Below are 16,423 nucleotides of genomic sequence, written 5' to 3'. Positions count from 1 at the left end.
GGTGGTCAAAGTTCAGAGAGAGTCAATTTAAGTGGCATGCCCTCGAGCTAACTCATTCAGATCCGATTGGACTCCATGTCCGATCAGACAAGGTCCAACTAGACTTTCTGGCTGAATAGATGGCGATCGCCGGACAAGTTGAATAGTCAAAAGTAGTCTAAATCGTACTATCGTATTAGTACCCAACCCCTCTTATCCAATCAGACCTGATTGTGGGTGAGACCCGATCGAATATCATGAAAGGCTATTGCTATAGAAACATCATCGAATACTCTATATCTCTTTCAACGTCGTGCATAATGGCTGTCAGAGAATCACTGAAATATTCTTTGCATAACCAGTATAGTGGATGCTTCCGTTATCTCTATGCAGAAGTGGATCGGTACAATTAGGGTAGGATGATAATATGCCAGTATGGTTGATCTTATTATAGCAATACACCTTGATCCGGCGGTAAGAATGGGGGGCCCACCCTCTGAAGGGTCCCAGCCTAAGGACGGATGGAGGGCTAGCCCAGCGGATAATGGTCCGAGCGGAGCTATAGATAACCCATCCATGGGCTTGGGTTTCTGACGCCAAGGCAGGAGGATCTAAGGGCCGAGCGGGAGTCCGCTCGGCTGGGACCGAAGGGCCGAGCGGGAGTCCGCTCAGCCGGGACCGAAGGGCCGAGCGGGTGTTCCGTTCGGCCAAGATAAGGGCGAGGATACAAAGGTAGCCGAGCGGCCTATGCGCTTGTCTCGAGATATGGGATGTCAGAGAAGGCATGTCTGATGATTAGGCCGTACACAAGATTGCACGATGGAAGATCTCGCCGTCACATCAGGGAGAGGTGGATACAGTAGCAGTATGGCCTCATATGCTCTTCTGACAGGCCCATACTTGGGTATGGTCTAAAGCAGATGACTGCTTCGATTGACATGCCTGGGCTCTTTCGATAGTTCTATATAAGACCTCCATTTCTTCATCGGAGGTACAAGAGTCTTCTACTTCAAAGCCACTTCTTTGCTATTTCCTCGCCTGACTTGAGCGTCGGAGGGCCGTCGCCGGGACACCCCTCCCGGCTCGGTTTTGTTGCAGGTTCGCCGGAGCATCTAAGGATCTAGTAGGGAGCGCCACGTCCCCAGCGTTCGTTGACCCCTGGTTCGGACAGGAACAATTTGGCGCCGTCTGTGGGAACGCACCTGCATCAGAACAGAGACAATGGACGAGGCTGGAAGGATACACAATGTGGCACTCTCACAAGAAGAGTTGGACGCTCTGGTCGAGATGAGGGCCGCCAAACTTGTGGAGCAGAAACAGAAAGAGGCAGCCGAGCGGCAGGAGCAACAAGCAACATCTGCGTCGGGTGGCCGAGCGGAAGCACCTCAAGCCACCGTGGCGTTCCATCGGGCCTTATTCCGCACCCCTGAAATCGTACCAGCTCGGAAAGATAGAGGATCTTCTTCCGACGAAATGCCCAGGCGAGACGCCAGAAAGGGGAAAGCTCCCCGAGCAGATTCATCTCCCGAGCGGATCAATCGCCAATTCTCGGAGGCTATTCTACGAGACCCTTTGCCCAAGCATTACGTGCCTCTGACGATCGGCGAGTACAACGGAACAACAGACCCGGATGATCATCTGGGTAAGTTCGATAACACAGCTACGCTCCATCAGTATACAGACGGAGTAAAGTGCCGAGTCTTTCTTACCACTTTATCGGGATCGGCTCAACGGTGGTTTCGGAGGCTGCCGGACGGATCCATCACTAGCTTCAAGGACTTCCGAACGGCCTTCCTCCACCACTTCGCTAGCAGTCGGCGTTATCAGAAGACCAGTGTCAACTTGTTTGCCATCAAGCAAGAGTCGAGAGAATCGCTTCGAGCCTACATCCAGCGATTCAACCAAGTGGCGATGGATATCCCAACGGCCACATCGGAGACGATGATGAATGCCTTCACGCAGGGCCTTGTGGATGGGGACTTCTTCCGGTCGCTTATCCGAAAGCCGCCCCGAGATTATGATCATATGCTACATCGGGCCAACGAATACATAAACATGGAAGAAGCACAAGCCGCCCGGAAAAAAGAAACTCCTACCGAGCGGGCACCTATTCATGCCGAGCGGAAACAGCACGCCGCTCAGCAGCCACCTAGAGGACCGAGAGCCGAAGCAATACGATCTCCCCACGCCAGGTCGCACGTACAAGAAGTGGCAGCAGCTCGGCCCAAGCCAAAGAAGAGGTGGACCCCTATGTTCTGCTCCTTCCACCAGACGGATACGCACAACACGAAGGATTGTCGAAGTCTTCCCTTCGTGGCCAATCCCGTTCCTAGAAGGGCCGAACGACGATCACCTCCCACCGACAGGAGACAAAGGACTCATGAAACTGACCGGACCCGCCCCGAGAGGCGACATCAACAGACACCCGATCGGCACCGATCTCCGAGACAGGATAATTGCCGGGCGTCCAGAGAACGGTCACGACCGTCCGCTCGGGAAGAGGAGAATATAAGCAATATTACCAGAGGCGAGATCAACGTTATTGCTGGTGGGCCGACCGGAGGAGATTCCAACCGAGCCAGAAAGGCAGGCGTCCGGCAGCTCCAGATCCACGCAGTCGGTTGCAGCCAAGAGCGGGCAAGTGGGCCGGAAATCACTTTCGGGCCCGGGGACTTAGAAGGAGTCGAAGTGCCCCACGATGACGCCCTGCTCATTAAAGCGGTAATAGCAAACTACACTATTCACCGCATATTTGTTGACACAGGGAGTTCGGTCAACATCATATTCAAGAAGGCGTTCGATCAGCTGCAAATTGATCGAGCCGAGCTGCTACCCATGACAACGCCGCTCTACGGGTTCACGGGTAACGAAGTGCAGCCGGTCGGACAGATCCGGTTGGCTACCTCACTGGGAGAAGAGCCGCTCAGGAGGACCAGGACAATAAATTTCGTGGTGGTCGACTCTCCCTCGTCCTACAACGTCATTTTTGGACGACCGGCGCTCAGTGAATTCCGAGCGGTCGTTTCAACCTTCCACCAGAAGATGAAGTTCCCCATCGAAGACAAGGTGGGAGAGGTACGGGGATATCAGTTAGCAGCTCGGCGGTGTTACATAGAGATGGTCCGAGCAGAATCCAACTCCGCTAGGAAGGCGCCTCGAATCGAGGTAAATGCTATCACTGAAAAGCCACCCACCTTAATTTATGAGGAAAAAGAGGAGGTGCAGATTCATCCGACCCGATCGGAGGCCACGACTTTTGTTGCCTCTGATCTGGAGGAGAAGCAGAAGGAGGAGCTGATCCAATGCCTCCGACGAAATCATGATGTGTTCGTCTGGTCGACACATGAATTGCCTGGAATTTCGCCGAGCATAGCGCAGCATGAGTTGCACGTCCGACCGGACGCTCGGCCGATAAAGCAGAGAAAAAGAGATTTCAGCGCCGAGCAGAACTCCATCATCCGAGCGGAGGTCGAGCAACTTCTGGAGGCCGGCCACATACGCGAGGTGCAGTTCCCGAGCTGGCTGGCTAACGTAGTATTAGTCTCCAAGCCGGGCGGCAAGTGGAGAGTCTGCATCGACTTTTGGGACTTAAACAAAGCATGCCCCAAGGACTTCTATCCTCTGCCATGGATAGATCAGCTGGTGGACTCTACGGCCGGCTGCGAATTAATTTGCATGCTTGACGCTTATCAAGGATATCATCAAGTGCCGCTCGCCCGGGAAGATCAAGAAAAAGTAAGCTTCGTAACGGCCGACGGCACATATTGCTATAATGTGATGTCGTTCGGATTGAAGAATGTCGGGGTCACTTATCAACGCTTGATGAACAAAGTGTTCAGGGAGCAGATCGGGCGGAATCTGGAAGTTTATGTGGACGACATCCTTATCAAGTCCGCCCGAGCGGCCGACCTCTTCAAGGACATGGAGGAAACTTTCCGAACGCTGCGCAAATATGGAGTCAAGTTAAATCCCCAGAAATGCTTGTTCGGAGCGAAAGGGGGGCGTTTCTTGGGGTATATAGTGACCGAGCGGGGAATTGAAGCCAATCCGAGCAAGGTGAAAGCTCTGCAAGACATGCCGCCTCCAAGGAATACAAGGGAAGTGCAGCGATTGACCGGTCGGATAACTGCTTTATCCAGATTCATCTCCAAAACCGCCGACCGGAGCCTCCCTTTCTTCAAAATCTTACGCAAGGCAACTAAATTTCACTGGGACGAGGAATGCGACCGAGCGTTCGAAGAATTGAAGACATATCTTAATTCTCTGCCTATACTAGCCAAGCCGATCGGGGGTGAGTCACTTTACATTTATCTGTCTTCAACCGAGCATGCTGTAGGCTCGGCACTTGTAAGGTCCAGCGGCGAAGAACATCCGGTGTATTTTCTGAGCCACATCTTAAAAGATGCCGAATCTCGTTACACTGGGCTCGAGAAGTTGGCCTTTGCTTTGGTTCTAGCCGCTCGGCGCCTTCGACCATATTTCTTGGCTCACACTATCATCGTCCGGACAAACAGTCCACTAGGAAGAGTGCTGTTGAATCCAGAAGCGTCCGGACGGCTCATCAAGTGGACGACAGAACTAAGTGAATTTGACATCCAATACCAGCCCCGCTCGGCGATCAAAGCGCAATCCTTGGCTGATTTTGTGACCGAAGTGCAGAAGCCAGAGCCGGAAGCTATGTGGAGGATATATGTGGATGGGTCTTCCACTCGGCTCGGAAGTGGGATTGGAATACTACTACTCTCACCCCAAGAAGAAAAGATGCACTTATCTGTCCGGCTGGACTACAAAGCCACCAACAATGAAGCAGAGTATGAGGCCCTCATAGCCGGACTGCAGGCAGCACGGCATGTAGGAGCCGGTCGGGTGACACTCTATTCGGATTCACAATTGGCCGCTCAGCAACTTTCTGGCACCTTTGAAATCAACAGCGTTCGGCTTAAGCTCTACGCTGAAGCCTTTGAAAAACTCAAAGCTACTTTCCGAGAGGTCCTTATTCAAAAGATTCCCCGAACGGAGAACCAGGTAGCCGATGACTTGGCCAGACTAGCAAGTTCTATAGTGCCGGTCACCATTCAGCAACCAATTGAAAAAGTATTGCTGGTAGCGCACATCGACCGGATGGAAAGCCTCGCGTTTCCAAGCGACTGGAGGACGCCCATCATAGAGTTCCTCCGCGCGGGAGCCACACCGGCCGATCGGGACGAAGCCCAGCTACTCAGGCGGAGGGCCGGTCGGTTCGCGCTCATCGGTGATCAGCTCTACAAGAAGGCCTTCTCACGTCCGCTGTTGAAATGCGTGAGCTCGGAAGACTCGGCTTACATTCTCTAAGAAGTACACCAAGGATCGTGTGGAGGGCATCCGGGCGGACGATCATTAGCCAAAAAGATCCTGCTAGCTGGATACTTTTGGCCGACCTTACAAACAGACGCCGCTCGGACAGTATCTACGTGCCTTTCGTGCCAGAAGTATCACAACTTCTCCCACCGACCGGCAGAGGAGATGAAGGCATCAACCGTCTCATGTCCGTTCGATCAATGGGGAATGGATATCGTGGGTCCATTTCCGATGGCGACTGGGCAGAGGAAATTTTTGCTGGTGGCGGTCGATTATTTCTCCAAGTGGGTGGAAGCCGAGCCACTAGCCAGGATCACCGAACAGATGGTCAAAAAATTCATATGGCAACACATCATCTGTAGGTTCGGTATCCCTCGCCGATTGGTTTCCGACAATGGGCGGCAATTCACAGGGAAGGTGCTAGAAGATTGGTGCAAGAGCTATGACATTGAGCAACATTTCACGTCCGTGGCCTATCCTCAAAGCAACGGCCAAGCCGAAGTAGCCAACCGGGAAATTCTCCGTATTCTGCGCGCTCGGCTCGACCATGTGGGAGGAAGTTGGCCGGATGAAGTGCCGGGCGTCTTGTAGGCCATCCGAACGACGCTGAAGGAAGGGACGGGCGCCACACCGTTCCATTTGGTGTATGGCGGTGAGGCAGTCATTCCGGTTGAAGTCGGCGTCGAGTCTACTCGGGTCCAATTGTACGATGAAGGCAACGCCGATCGGAGGAACATGGAGCTGGATCTGGTTGACGAGGAGCGAGCTAAGGCATCCGTTCGGCTGATGGCATACCGTCAACGAATGAAGCAAAACTACAACCGCCGCGTCATTCCCCGATCATTCCAAGTCGGCGACCTTGTCTGGAAGAAAGTCAGACCGGTCGGCGACGTCGGCAAGCTTGAAGCTCCGTGGGCAGGTCCCTTCAAAATCATCGAGAAGCTCCGCTCGGGTGCGTATTATTTAGAGGATGAGGAAGGTCGGCAGCTAGATAGGCCGTGGAGTGCGAACCACCTCCAGCCTTACCGGGCAGGATGAAAGGTGTGCCTATGTAAATCATCCTGTGTACTTTTTTCGACTGAATACTTGAAATGCAGAAACGAAAAATCAAGAGAACTAAGGCATCGCCAACAAAGGAACAAAGGCCCCGCGCCGAGCGTTCGGAGGTAAATGGGTCGAGCCAAGCGCTCGAGGATCGAAAACCCAGTACCTTCCGGACGGAGGTAAATTATCCGAGCCAAAATGCTCGACGCAGCAGACCCTGAGCCGTTCGGCCAGGAGTACGTTCTCCGAGCTGGGCGGAAGGGGCATATGGATTATCCGAGCCAAGCGCCCGAATAGCGAAGGCCCCCCAGCCGATTATATTCGCAAGCAAATGACCCGTGCTGTTCGGCCGGGCACAAAGACTGTCCAAGCGCGAGATAAGTTATGAAGGCCAAGGTCGCTCGACCTGGTAAGGAGTTAGCCTTGAATGCCGTCTAGCCCAGACATTAAACCGTAGAGCCGCGCCGATCGGCTATAAATATCCGCGCCGACGAGCCCCGTCGTTAAAAATCGAGAGCCGCGCCGATCGGCTATAAATATCCGCGCCGACGAGCCCCGTCGTTAAAAATCGAGAGCCGCGCCGATCGGCTATAAATATCCGCACCGACGAGCCCCGTCGTTAAAAATCGAGAGTCGCGCCGACCGGCTATAAATAACCGCGCCGTCGAGCACCGACGTTAAAAATCGAGAGATGAGCCGGCGTCTATAAATCCCCGAGCGGAAGATCGACGAGCACCGTCGTTAAACATCGAGAGCCGCGCCGACCGGCTATAAATAACCGCGCCGTCGAGCACCGACGTTAAAAATCGAGAGACGAGCCGGCGTCTATAAATCCCGAGCGGAAGGTCGACAGCAACGCCGTTAAAGATCGAGTCGCTACCGACCGCTATAAATAACCGCTACCGTCGAGCACCGACGTTAAAAATCGAGAGACGAGCCGCCTATAAATCCTCGAGCGGAAGATCGACGAGCACCGTCGTTAAACATCGAGAGCCGCTCCGACCGGCCTAAATAACCGTCGAGCACCGACGTTAAAAATCGAGAGAGCCGGCGTCTATAAATCCCCGAGCGGAAGATCGACGAGCACCGTCGTTAAACATCGAGAGCCGCGCCGACCGGCTATAAATAACCGCGCCGTCGAGCACCGACGTTAAAAATCGAGACGAGCCGGCGTCTGTAAATCCCCGAGCGGAAGGTCGACGAGCAACGTCGTTAAAGATCGAGAGCCGCGTCGACCGGCTATAAATAACTGCGCCGTCGAGCACCGACGTTAAAAATCGAGAGACGAGCCGGCGTCTATAAATCCCCGAGCGGAAGATCGACGAGCACCGTCGTTAAAGATCGAGAGCCGCGCCGATCATGATCGTTCGCAAGTACCAGATTGATTAACCCGATCGGCCGTCGGTTTGCCAACACTTCGCATTCACTGAAGGCAATTAGTATAGCCAAGCGCTAAACGATTCTGAGGAAACAAGTCAATTGGTTAACCCGATCGGCCGTTTAGTAGGAAGCTAGGGGAGTCCAACTGATTCTACGAATAAGCAGCAATACACTAAAACGAGACAATGAAGGGCAAACAAAAAATGCAAGCAAAGGAACATAAGGAGGCCGAACGGCACGTACAAAAATTTTTGCATCCGCTGAGCGGATGAAATACAGAAAGCACTTGAAACAACTCGCCTCACTCTGGGTCTTCAAAATTAAAGAAGGCGTCCGGGATATCATCAATCATGGCCGCCAGGTCGGAGGCTGGAATGTGCATTTCCTCGGGAAGGTGGCCACCCTTCTTCAAGTACGCCATGGTGACCTTGACCGCCTCGAGGAAAGTTGAGGAGACGTTGCCACCGAATTTTGCGCCGAACCGCTCCGAGCGGAGGTATTCTTGGCGAGCTGCTGCTAGGCGACTCGACTCTCCCTCCTTATATTGTCTGAGCGCCGCTCGGGAGGCAATCAGCGAATCTTGAAGAACTTTCAAGTCCACCTCCGCTTTGGTGCGTTCAGCCGAGCGCCCTTCCCGTTCGGCAGCTAGTTGGGCTTCCAGATTCTTAGACTGCTGATCTAGGGCTCGGACTTCAACTTTCATTTTGTCCAGATCAGCAATCGCCCGCCTCTTCCGGCTGCTGGCGCGCTTCACGTCTGCATCGCGTGTCTTGACCAGGCCTTCAAGTCGAGCCACCTCTGTCGCCAAGTCGGCGGACTTCTTCTGTTCGGCCTCGAGGGTTTGTTTCTCCTGCTCGGCCGATGGACCCCCTGACACTTGGAGTTTCTCCAGGAGATCCTCCAGCTCGGCTAGCCGATGGCTAGTGGCGATTTGTTCAGCCCAACGCTGTAAGGGAAATAATAAGATCAGCGACCCAACGGAAACATGGCACAAGAGAAATGAATTTACCTGAGTCGCCTGCTGCATATTGTTATCGCCGAGCTGCTTAGGCGTCATGAGGGCCACTTGAATCTGGGCGTCCTCGAAGAGCTTGGCGAGCGGGCCCGTCAGGGTTATTTCATGGACAGGGCTTGATGGTCGATCAGCAGACAGTAAATATTCCTCTGATGGGAATCGGAGGGTAGTCTTGATGGTCGGATGGCCGGACGGTGCTTCTTCAGTCGCGGCCGCCTGATGCGAGGACTCCCCCATGGTGGAAGTTTCGCCCAACCGACGTAAGCGGCGACGAGTTTGGGGAGGAGAGCCAGAGGGCCGTGCGGTAGGCGAAGCTACGGGGGTCCCGATCTGCGGTGGTGTGCGGTCCGGCGAATCTACCCCGATCGGCGCTTGTGGTTCGCCTTGAGTCGGAAGGTTGGGGTCTCTTCGACGTTTCCGCCGAACCTCCAGTGGGGGATCCCCGACCTGGGGGACTCCCAGCTCTGCTGGAGCAGAGGAAACAGGATCCGCCTCAACCTCCGTTGAAGCGGCTGAGGTGACTTCTGTTTCAGGGGCAGACTGCGTCCCCCCCCCCTCTCCTGTAGCTGCCGGGCGGCTGGGGATAAGACCCCGCTCGGCGAGTTCTCTTTTAGTCGCCGCTTCGATTTCCACGGACTTCAACTTCAGGTGATCGGTGGCCTTGGAGCGCCACATGACTTCAGCTGTAATGGAAGAAATTAAAATCAGTTAGACAAAAAAGGCGAAGAGAGTAAAAGGTCCTTACTCATGCGGTAGGGGAGATTGGCCCGAACGGGTGATAATCCAAAAATATACAACACCCCCTTGAGAAGCAACTGGTCGATCTTGTACCGCTGACCGGACAACCAGTTCGCCGCATGAAGGTAAGCCGGGTTGCTTCTGAACTTGCCGAGCTCCGGCTGAGTCGGCACAGCAGTCTGCCATTTGGTACGGAATGCTGGCCGCTCGGGAAGTCGGATGTAGAAGAAAAACTCCTTCCAGTGTTTGTTGGAGGTCGGCATATTATCAAAAAATCTAAAGCCTATTCTACTTTGGAAGATAAAAGTGCCCGGCTCGGATTGTTTAGGGTAGAAAAAGAAGTGGAATATTTTGGGGTCAAGAGGGATACTGTGCAGCTTAAAGAGGACGACTACCCCGCTCAACAGCCTAAAGGAATTCGGCACAAGTTGGCCGAGCGGGATGCGAAAATAGTTACAAACCTCTAAAATAAAGGGATGGGTAGGAAATCTAAGGCCGCCCTGGAATTGGTCTAGAAAAAAACAAATGGTGCCGATCGGGGGGTCATGGGGCCGGTCAGTCGGGTCGGCTACAACTATTTCGTAGTTATCGGGAATCCCATACGTCCGAGCAAGGCGCCGAGCACCCTCCTCATCAAACCGACTCTCCATGGTCAGATACCAAGGGCCATGAACACCAACAGCGGGTTCGGAGGAGCTTGCCATCTCGAAGAAGCAAAAAGATAGCGAGGAATCGAAGGAATGGGAGCAAAAGAGGCAAAACAAGTTGGGAAGACCTTGTAAACGAAGGGAGAAGACTCACTGAGAAGGAAACGGACGGAAAGGATCACCGGTAAGATGGTAGCCGCCGAAAAACAAGAACTGGGTCGTCGGAGGTCACGGCAGAGGAAGAAGCAAAAGGCAACGCGCAAGCGAATATGCGGCGAAGGAAGGAGACTGAGGCTTTATACAGCCGGGGCCAGTCGGCCTCCGCAGTCCGATCCAGGTCACGACAGACGAGGACGCCATCGGGCCGTCCATTTTAAACGGGGGTGTCCCATCGTAAGCGACGCCGCCGCCACACAATGGTCGACACGTGGCGCTCTGTCACCAAGCGCAATTAATGCGCCCATACCACGCATGATTCGGTTTAATGAAGAGGATTTGCATGATTTTCGAGAAGATTTAGACAAGCAAATATCCCTGTTGAGCGACAAGACCACCATAACGAAGAGCCAAGCGGCTGAATTTGGAAGAAGGGCCGAACGGCCCCAAGGATACTATAAGCGACGGAAAGGCGACGACCGCCCGCTCGGACACATAGTCCAGTCAGTCGGACTCACTGCCTCCTTCGACTAGACTTGAAGGGAAGGCAAGTGATCCGGCGGTAAGAATGGGGGGCCCACCCTCTGAAGGGTCCCAGCCTAAGGACGGATGGAGGGCTAGCCCAGCGGATAATGGTCCGAGCGGAGCTATAGATAACCCATCCATGGGCTTGGGTTTCTGACGCCAAGGCAGGAGGATCTAAGGGCCGAGCGGGAGTCCGCTCGGCTGGGACCGAAGGGCCGAGCGGGAGTCCGCTCAGCCGGGACCGAAGGGCCGAGCGGGTGTTCCGTTCGGCCAAGATAAGGGCGAGGATACAAAGGTAGCCGAGCGGCCTATGCGCTTGTCTCGAGATATGGGATGTCAGAGAAGGCATGTCTGATGATTAGGCCGTACACAAGATTGCACGATGGAAGATCTCGCCGTCACATCAGGGAGAGGTGGATACAGTAGTAGTATGGCCTCATATATGCTCTTCTGACAGGCCCATACTTGGGTATGGTCTAAAGCAGATGACTGCTTCGATTGACGTGCCTGGGCTCTTTCGATAGTTCTATATAAGGCCTCCATTTCTTCATCGGAGGTACAAGAGTCTTCTACTTCAAAGCCACTTCTTTGCTATTTCCTCGCCTGACTTGAGCGTCGGAGGGCCGTCGCCGGGACACCCCTCCCGGCTCGGTTTTGTTGCAGGTTCGCCGGAGCATCTAAGGATCTAGTAGGGAGCGCCACGTCCCCAGCGTTCGTTGACCCCTGGTTCGGACAGGAACACACCTCATTATATGTTCTATGAAAAATGACACTATATAAGGGTTCCCTTCCTCACACGTAGACAAGTTTTTCTAGTGATTCTTCATTTTTTATCACTATTCTTCAATTATCCTTACTGATCCTCCTTACTAACTTGAGCGTCAGAGTGACTGTTCCAAGGATTCCTCCTTGGTCCATTTACTAATGTTTTCTTCTCCCTCCATTTTCTGTGACGTGAAAGGCTCCCTCGTGGTTGAAGACTTTTCCCATTCAAGGTCTTCTTGCAGTCAACGCACTTGTCATCTCATTAGCTGTTCATCTTCGTCGACGGTAGACAAGAACATCCATGATGTAAAAAAGGCATGCTATCTCTACGGGTATTAATTGATGAAATATCATACTCCAATAGAAACAATCTTACATCGTCATATCAGAAGATCATATTGCTCACGTTTTGTACTATAGAAGATTTTATGGGGTCACCCTATAATGACTATACTACTTCACATGTTTTGACAACTCATATCCCTCATGCTTTGACAACCTACGCGTTGTTACTATGTTAAACCATGTATTATCAGGACCCCGATAATTGGGTCGAAGGGCATAAAACATAAGGAGAGGAGTGTTAGATTGAATCGGATGTCCGATGGATAGATCGAGTGTATGCCCGAGAGGAAAGTCTGATCAGCAGACCCGAGAGAATACTCTGATCAACGGAGATGGGGGAAGAATCTAATACTATCCACATCAGTACCTCTTGTAACACATTGCTTGGTAACCAATTTATTGTCATTACCTCCTGTTATCTACTAATATAATAATGGCTGCACTCATCGTCATTGTCCATACCAGATCGTATGGGATTTATCAAAATGTTTGGATTTACAATATCTCCAAAGCAGAGCAATGCAGATGCAGTACAGTGGCAGCACAATCTCTCCTCACTGATTAGGCAGGCAGATAGGCTTTTGTCCTGTCATCTTCTCACTGTACGAAAGGATTGATGATCACCGACCAAGTTTCAGATTCTTCTCCGTGCTCAGTGGAAATCTCCATTCCAAGGAAAGTGATCTCGAACAAAAAAGCAACCATTGCCAACCTCCAACTCTTCCTCCTTCCCCTTACTTTATGCCCATACCCATGGCCATGGCCCTTTACCTTTCTCATATACAATTCTACACAGCCAATGACCAAAAAATCACGAGCCGACCAAATCTAAATGAGCCAAGAAAAGAAAGAACAGAATAAAATTAATACAACAAAATCTCAATTTTTATCCACTGTTCATCTTTCTTTACTTGAAACTGAAACAATTAGAATTACCACGAAAAACTATCTTCTGTTTTACGTGAATCATCGATCAATGTTGCTAGTGATCGGACTCGGCTCGGCTCGGCTCATGTGAATTCTTCCGAGAATTGGTCGCCGTTGCTTCTGATCGTCACCCAATCGTCGCCCCATCTCCAGCAAGGATTGTGGCCGCCGATTAATTGCTCCATCCTCGTCGACGGATCACCCGCCGAGGGTCGTTCGTCGGCTTCGTCCTCCCCTTCCGGTAGCGTCTCCCACATTGCCTGGTCGAGAATGCTCTTCGGGGACACCCACCGCCGCTCGACGTCCGATTTTGGCATTCCCGACGGTGAGGAGGAGCTCACGAACTCGTGCTGGAGGAGCTGCTCCGCCGTCCACCGCTCCCGGGGATCCCTCACCAAGCACTTGCTCAAGAAGTCCTTCCCCTCGCGGGATAGCCAGCCAGGGGGCTCCGGAACTTCCGGCGAGAAAGCGATCCGGTGAAGCGCGGCCGCGAGGTCGGAGACGTCGGGCCACGGCCCCCGCCCGGTGGCCATCTCGATCACGGTGCAGCCGAGGGCCCACACGTCGCCCGGCGGCCCCTGCTCTTCCCCGCGGACCACTTCGGGGGCCATGAACATGGGCGTGCCTCGTATTCCGCCGCGCTCTTCCCCAATCCGGCGGGCGCATCCCAAGTCGGCGAGCTTGGCGGTGCCGTCGGAGCCAATCAGGACGTTCCGCCCCTTGACGTCGCAGTGGACGACCCCGCTCGAGTGGAGGTAAGCCAATCCCCGGAGCACGCTTCCGGCGTTGGACCTGATCGCCGCCTCCTCCAGCCGCCCGCCCCGCTTCGCCACGTCGTCCGCCAGCGATCCCCTCGCCGCGTACTCCAACAAAAGGTTGTAGCTGCGGCTTCCCGAGGCCCAATCGGAGCTGACATCGAACCCGAAGCAAGTGACCACGTAAGGCGAATCCAGAGACGCGAGGATCCTCTGCTCGTGCTGCAGGGAGGCCGAGCGCGAGAGCTCCGCCGACTTGACGGCGAAGACATTTCCGGAGGAAAGGTCGGTGGCGACGGAGACATCGGAGGAGGATCCGCGGCCGATGAGCGGCCCCCGACTCCACCTCCCGATCCTCATCCTACCCCCGAAACAGAGGACCCCCGAGGACCAGAGAAATGTCAATGGCAGAGTGGAGAAGGCGAAAGATTTATTTTATACCCACAAAAGTCGAAAACCGCCACGAGGCAGCGATGGCATTTGGGGGTGGCCATCGGCCACTTGCTCGTTGGCGGCCGAGCGCAGAAGTGCACCCGCGAACATTAATTTAAGGCCACGGCCATGGCGCGTGAGACATGAGGTCACCGCACCCTCGCACAGCGGGCGTGGCCCACGACACCTCCAGAGCCGCTCGCGCTCGGCGAATGATTGATCGGTGGTGACAGATTAGGTACGGTTTGTCCCTTTCGGAAGAAGATGGCAGCCAATCAGCTGAGCCGACGAAACATGGAAAACGCGAAGCAGGCGAGCAATGTGACCGACCGACCGAGCGATCGATGGATCGATTCGGCGGTAAGTGGCGAGCAGGATGCCTCACCCTCAACGGGCCCAACAAATCACAGCGTCGCAGTGCGGCGGTTGGGTTTTGGTAGCTGCTCGCTTCATTCATTCTGGTTCGGCTAACCAAACAGTAAAAATTGAATTGTTGTACCAAATCAGTAATTTCTTTGTTCGTTCGTTTCTTTCCTTCTTTCTGTCATTTTTGGATGGGACGGTTGAACTGTTGATCCGAAGCTTTGGGCGCACGCTTTGCTAATGATCAGTGCCGCTGCAGCGTAGGCACTATGCAGCGGTGGGTTTAATGTAGCGTAGGAGCAAAGTTTTGAATTAGGTAGGGGGGAATGGACCACGTTGGAAGAAAGAAGGCAGGCATGCAAAATATGTGCACGAGGAGGTTTTACTGACTGTGCTTGGATTCTGCTGGCCAACAGTTGAGGGGTAGCTTAGCTAGTAGGTTGGATTGTATCTAGATGCATAGGGCAGGTGCCACCAGCCAACCATCGGATGCTACCAATCATGGCTATCATTGCATCTTTGCCAAGGGAGTGTGGATTGTTCTCCTTACTCTTTGCTCCTCCCACTTTACAATTTCATTGAGTAAAAATATATTTTTTAAAAAACGTGTCTTTCTATTTAAATTATTGAAAGGGTGTTGTTTTTATATTTATCATTGAAATAATAATCCATCCCATCACCTTTTATTTTTATTCTCCAAAATATTCTTTATTTTTAGTTGTACTGACTATAATTCATAATTGATGCAATGGGGACACTTTAATTTTGATCAAAATATTAGTAATATTTTATTGTACTGATTCTATTTCATTATCGATCAATATTGGTATTATATTGTAACAATTATAAATTATAATTACTGCATAGATAATTTATCTCTCTTAACCTTATATCTTAGAGCAGCTACGGTCTTAACTATTCCAATTATATAAACTCAGTTAGTCATGGGATGATTGATCTTGTCCTATAGAATTTTTTCTTCGATCATCAGTAATTACATCTGATCCGGTAATAAGAACAGGGGACCCCACCCTATAGAGTCAACGTCACGTGGAAGTCACAGTGGTAGTTGTCCATCCGGAGAGGGCAGGGTCCGACCGGACGGCCGGCCGGCCGGCCGATGGAATCGAACGTCCGGAGAGGGATGGGTCCGATCGGCTGGTCGACCGGACGATATTCGGCTGATGGTTAAAGGCGCCCTGTCGAAATCAGGGTTCCGGCGCTCAGTGGAAAAGGTCGCGGGGCCGAGCGGACTTCACGCTCGGCCAAAGCCATAAGGTAACACTGCTAATAGTCTCCACAAAGCACGTGATGGAAGATCTCCCAAGTAAACCACCGCATATGCCAGCCGGATGTTGAGGGAGCTGTCCGCCCGGAAGCCAGATCTGGAGGAAAGGGGAAAAGGACAAGGAGCGTCTTTTTCTGACAGCAGGTATGTTTCACGTGTGGGCCATGCTCCAAATCTTGTGACAGAGGATTCCTCTGTCCTATCGAGGACATGCTGAGACTGTAGCAGTATGGGTTAGGGAAGCTCACTGACAAGTCCTTACTGGAGTATTGGCCATGGACACGTGTACACCTCGGTAGGTGTACACTCACTTCTTCGCTGCCCTATATAAAGGCCCTCATTCTTCGCCGGAGGTACACATACTACGAGTTTTGAAGCCACTGTTTCTTTCTTGAGCTTCGCCTGACTTGAGCGTCGGAGGGTCGCCGCCGGGAACCCTTTCCCGGCCCGACTTCTGTGCAGGTTCGTCGGAGCTTCGTGCCACCAGTCGAAGATCCACATCAGCAGTCGAAGAGCGCCCCGTGCCCAGCGTCCGTTGATTCAGCATTCGGACAGGATCAATTTGGCGCCGTCTGTGGGAACGCTCCTGCATCCGAACGGGAACAATGGACGAGGCTGGACGACAACACACGGTGACGCTTTCGACGGAGGAACTCGACGCTCTGATTGAGATAAGGGCCGCTAAGCTTGTGGAGCAAAAACAGAAAGCTACAGCCGAGCGGCCGGA

The 16,423-nt window shown here is 52.9% G+C and overlaps 1 protein-coding gene across 3 annotated transcripts; it reads right to left on the bottom strand.

The window, feature by feature from the left end:
• Window positions 1-12,345: 12,345 nt before the first annotated feature.
• On the bottom strand, window positions 12,346-14,144 carry LOC121971851 (mitogen-activated protein kinase kinase kinase 17-like). Of its 3 annotated transcripts, none has more exons than XR_006109262.1 (2): window positions 12,868-14,144; window positions 12,346-12,759 (listed from the first exon to the last, which is right to left on the bottom strand). XR_006109262.1 is itself a non-coding variant. In XM_042523321.1 (1 exon), exon 1 carries the CDS (start codon window positions 13,971-13,973, stop codon window positions 12,942-12,944), a length of 1,032 nt encoding a protein of 343 aa, XP_042379255.1. In that variant the 5' UTR covers window positions 13,974-14,124; the 3' UTR covers window positions 12,765-12,941. The 3 variants fall into 3 exon arrangements, 1 of the variants encoding a protein (XP_042379255.1); XR_006109263.1 differs by having other exon boundaries at window positions 12,346-12,719; window positions 12,868-14,124; XM_042523321.1 differs by lacking the exon at window positions 12,346-12,759 and having other exon boundaries at window positions 12,765-14,124.
• Window positions 14,145-16,423: the final 2,279 nt, after the last annotated feature.

The sequence above is a fragment of the Zingiber officinale genome, chromosome 4A (genome assembly GCF_018446385.1).
Source record: "Zingiber officinale cultivar Zhangliang chromosome 4A, Zo_v1.1, whole genome shotgun sequence".
In the NCBI taxonomy this organism is placed as follows: Eukaryota; Viridiplantae; Streptophyta; class Magnoliopsida; order Zingiberales; family Zingiberaceae; genus Zingiber; species Zingiber officinale.
The sequence above is the reverse complement of the archived record's forward strand: the minus strand, read 5'-3'. Positions and strand labels throughout refer to the sequence as shown.

Bases quoted from the DNA above. Each gene is read 5' to 3' on its own strand.
- LOC121971851 (XM_042523321.1), bottom strand. From the start codon at position 13,973: ATGAGGATCGGGAGGTGGAGTCGGGGGCCGCTCATCGGCCGCGGATCC.